Source organism: Terrapene carolina, unplaced genomic scaffold, assembly GCF_002925995.2.
Source record: "Terrapene carolina triunguis isolate 2854851 unplaced genomic scaffold, T_m_triunguis-2.0 Scaffold28443, whole genome shotgun sequence".
NCBI lineage: Eukaryota > Metazoa > Chordata > Testudines > Emydidae > Terrapene > Terrapene triunguis.
Genome location: NW_020692794.1, coordinates 1 through 4,339, shown reverse-complemented (window position 1 = coordinate 4,339; position 4,339 = coordinate 1). Strand labels below are relative to the sequence as shown.

The following is a 4,339-nucleotide window of genomic DNA, read 5'->3' as shown; positions in this document are numbered from 1 at the left end:
ATAAAACCAGGACAGCTGGTCACCCCAGCCCCGCTCCCATGGTGGAGCCCTGCCTGTAACTCCGCGGATATCAGCAGCGATCCGCAGGTAATTTTTGCGGCTCGCGGATGGGATGCGGAGACACCTGTGTCTCCGCGCGGGGCTCTCTGCCTGCCCACAGTGCACAGCCCTCAGCGACAAGAGCCCGCCAACAAGCGCCCCGACGGCGGCGGTGCAAGCAGCGGGCTCCCGCGGGGGGCTGCGGGCCCGGCCCGGGCGCTGCCTGCTAGGGCGTCTCCCGGCCCGTCGCTTATTTAACTCCGGGGGCGGGGCGGGGCGGCGCTTACACAACAGCCGGGCGGCGGCGGCGGCGGCGGGAGCGGCGCCATGTCCTGGTACCGGAACACCGTGTGGTTCCTGAAGGGGCTGCGGGAGTACACCAGGTACCGGGCGCCGGGGGGTCCGGGCAGCCGGCCCCTGAGCTCTGGCTGGGGCTGCCCGAGCAGGGGGCTCCCGCGGCGAGCGGCCGCGCGCACAGCCCGCGCCTACCCCCGAGCCTGCAGGCGGGCGCAGCGGGGCGTTGAGGTCGGGGCTGTCACCAGCCCCCGCCCGCGGGCTTTCCAGCCTGAGGTCGCCGCAGTCCGGGGCGGGGGGCGAGGCCCCGTTGAGCGCCCTGGCGATTGGCTGGGTGCAAGCCGGTTGCCTCTGCAGCTTTGGTAGGAAAAAGTTGCCCCCACGAGTCTCCTCTCCCTTGCTGTGCCCTGAGCCTTCGGGTGAGATTGGCTGCTTGCTTCAAGGGGGCGCCTCCTCATGCAAGCCCGGCAACAGTGGGGAGCTGGGTTACTCCTCTGTCAGAGGCACCGAGAAAGCAAGGTCGGCTTGGGTTGTATCTGGCTGTCTGCAGCGCAGATCTGGAGTTTAGTGTGCGGGTTTAGCTGCTGAAACCATCCAGAGTGTGACCCAGGCACTTCAGAGCATAGACCAGGTCCACAGCTGTAAGGTCTTTAGTTTGGCATGCTGGGTGTAAGTCGCAGCATCGTGGATCATCACATTGTCTACAAAAACCTTCAGAACTTCACAGATCAACCCAGAAATGTGCTGCCCCTCTCCACCCCACATCAAGCCAAGTGACAAATAGCCAGCTTTGTAATACCTTGGGGATGTTATCACAAAGCACTTTCCAGTGGCACTTAGCACCTCCTTCCCTTAGTCCTTTACTGCACCCAGATATAATGAATTTATTGGCAGGCTGCGGAGCAGATCTTGCATAGGGACTGCCACTCTGGCTCAGACTGAGGGATATCTGCTGCAGGATCCTGTCTCTGAAAGTGGCTAGTATCAGCTGCTTCAGAGGAAGGTGTAAGAACCTTGCAGTAAGCCGATATGGGATAATCTGCCCCTGACGTAGGTCTCTGCCTGATCTCTCTAATAAGAGATTGTCTTAACCCCTTAAATGTGAAGTTTAATATCCTATCTAACATGTTGGTTGCCATTAATTCTGGCTATCCATCTAAATGTTCAATCCTTGCCAAATCTTGCTGAGTTCTTGGCCTCAGTGCCTTTCCATGGCAACCAGTTCAATAACATTGTGTGTGAAAAAACATTTCCTTTTATTGGTTTTGAATTTCCTACCTTATAATTTCATTGAATGCCCCCTGTGTGGGGTCAGGAAGGCATTTCCCCCCAGGTCAGATTGGCAGTGACCTGAAGGGGTTTTCACCCTCTTCTGCAGAGTGTGGAAACAGGTGACTTGCCAGGGTTATCTGGATATACACCTCTACCCCGATATAACACGAATTCGGATATAACATGGTAAAGCAGCGCTCGGGGGGGTGGGGCTGTGCGCTTCGGCAGATCAAAACAGGTTTGATATAAAGCAAAGCAAGTTTCACCTATAACACGGTAAGATTTTTTGACTCCCGAGGACAGCGTTATATCGGGGTAGAGGTGTATCTCATTTGATCATTTCCCTGCCATTGCAGGGACCTTGAGCGCTGGTGCACCTCGGTCCCTCCTGTTCTCTGCCTGTGTCACTTAGTAATCTAATCCCCCGTGGGTCTCATTTACTTCAGTCTCACTTCGGTGGTTGGGTTTAGAGTGTGGGTGCTAGGTGGTGTTGGGGGCCTGTGAGATACAGGCGGTCAGACTGGATGATCTAGTGGTCCTTTCTGACCTTAAATTCTGATTCTTGTCTTATTTCTTTAAAGTAAGCGTGTGTGTGTGTGTGTGTGTGTGTGTACAAACAGACATTGTAAAACAGATTTCCTATCTGTGTATATTCTTATTCACATATTCTTGCTGATCAGTGCCTTTTAATGTTGCATCAAAGACTCCTAGAGCAATAGATGGGGACTTGTTATATTTATTAGAAAGCTAAAGAAAATAAATAAGTAGTTAAATTGAGTCCTGGTAGTGGATCCCCTTTTTCTTTCTTCCACTGAAGACTTTGTATTTTTGTGATTTATTCAGGAGTGGCTATGACTCTGCATCCAAACGCTTTGTTCCGGCAGATTTGGAGGTAAATGTAACTGGAAGATCCTTCATGATTACTGGAGCAAACAGTGGTATTGGCAAAGCAACTGCAACGGAGATAGCAAAGAGAGGTGAGATAAACAGTGGTTCTCAACCAGAGGAACGTATACCCCCAGGCGTATGCAGCAGTCTTCTAGGGAGTAGTCAACTCATCTAGATTAGGGTTTCTCAACCTCGGGATTATGAACCACAGGGGAGTCACTGGACAGGTTTGGGGGGTCACAAGTGCATGGCTGGAATTATGGGGAGGCAAGCAGGGAAATTGCCTGGGACCCTATGCCACAGGGCAACCTGCAAATTCAAAATACATGCTTCAGCCCTGGATGGTGGGGGCTAAGGCTTCAGACTCTGAAAGAGGTACAGTAGTCGGGAAAGGTTGAGAACCACTGAGCTAAACCAATGTTAACCTTTTGGGGATTTCACAAAGTGTGATAGAAGTTTAACTGGAAAAGTGTTCATCCTTCTGAATATAGGATTCTGCTTTTCAAGACGTTCTAGCTCCCATTTTCAGGGGTAGGATGTTTCATATGAAAAATAACTGTCTTCGGAGGGGCATATTTGGGGTTTGAGCACCTTGTATGGTTCTTTGGCAGATCCTACCATGAGAACTGGTCATGAAACAAAAGTAACAAGTGGAGGGGAGCCACGAAATATTACGGGGTGGTAGCTAAAGGTCTCCATCATGGATCAAGACAGTGTTGTCCTAGGCGCACCGTACAGACAGGGTAAAGTAAGACAGTCTGTCTTAAAGAATTTATAGTCTTAAGGTGTGAGGAGACAACAGATAGATAAGACCAACAAAAGGAGGGGAGGACAAGGTAACAGTGAGACAATTGCGTTTGGTACAATAGTCAGCAGTGTCTGCACACCAACTACCTTACTTGATTGCATGCAAAAAAATTTCAACTGCTATTCTTATATTAGCTATCTGGAGTGCAGCATAACAGGCTGCCCCAGGCAAGTCCAAATTGATGTGGTCACAGTGCCAGTATTTCAACACAGGTAGAAAATGGACTTCACAATTGAAAGACAAGATGGGTGAGGTAATATCTCTTACTGAACCAACTTCTGTTGGTGAAAGAGTCAAGCTTTCAAGCTACAAGAGCTCTATGTAACTCGAAAACTTCTCTCTCACCCACAGAATTTGGTCCAATAAAAGATATTACGTCACCCATCTTGTCTCTCTAATATACTGGGACCAACATGGCTACAACAACACTGGAAACAATTCACAATTTGATACAGTCATATCCCACCCCATCCCTTTTTAAGTTCGTATGATTCCAGAGATATTGCTCTGGGAACGTATGGAAACTTGTATTTAAAAACATCAAATACCATTTTGTTAGTCTTACCTTTCCCCACACCCCTCCACTTCACACCTAATTGTTAACTGTGATTCTTATGGAATTCCACCAGGTGGCACACTTCATCTGGTTTGCCGAAATAAAGAGAGAGCTGAAGAAGCTAAAAGAGAAATAACAACAGAAACTGGTAATCAGGTGAGTTTAGTATTGAGGTTTTTGTTAAGCGCTTTACCAGCAGTAAGACTTATAAAATCTTCTAAGTAGTTCTCTGCATCATCCCACCCACTTTCATTGTTCGCTGTTTTAGATTGCATATTAGAGGCACCCTCAGAAATCAGCAAAATATTTATCATTTTTTCTAGATGGTTTGTTTTGATGAGTTTAATTTCCGGGGGTGGGGGTTTTGGTTGGTTTCCTGGTTTGGGGGATGGGGGGGGGGGGGGGGGGGGGGGGGGCGAGGCTGGTACACAGGATATTATTCAGGCCAGTGATATTCTTGTACTTTCTCTATTTTTAATATG

General features: G+C 49.4%; 1 protein-coding gene across 1 annotated transcript; it reads left to right on the top strand.

Moving 5' to 3' along the window:
- Nucleotides 1-351: 351 nt before the first annotated feature.
- Nucleotides 352-4,055, top strand: LOC113409024 (dehydrogenase/reductase SDR family member 12-like; the record flags this gene model as incomplete). The annotated part of the gene is made up of 3 exons (XM_026662563.2): nt 352-422; nt 2,449-2,582; nt 3,931-4,055. Coding segments are annotated over exons 1-3 (315 nt in total), but the record flags the coding sequence as incomplete, so codon positions are not given.
- Between the last annotated feature and the right edge of the window lie 284 nt (nt 4,056-4,339).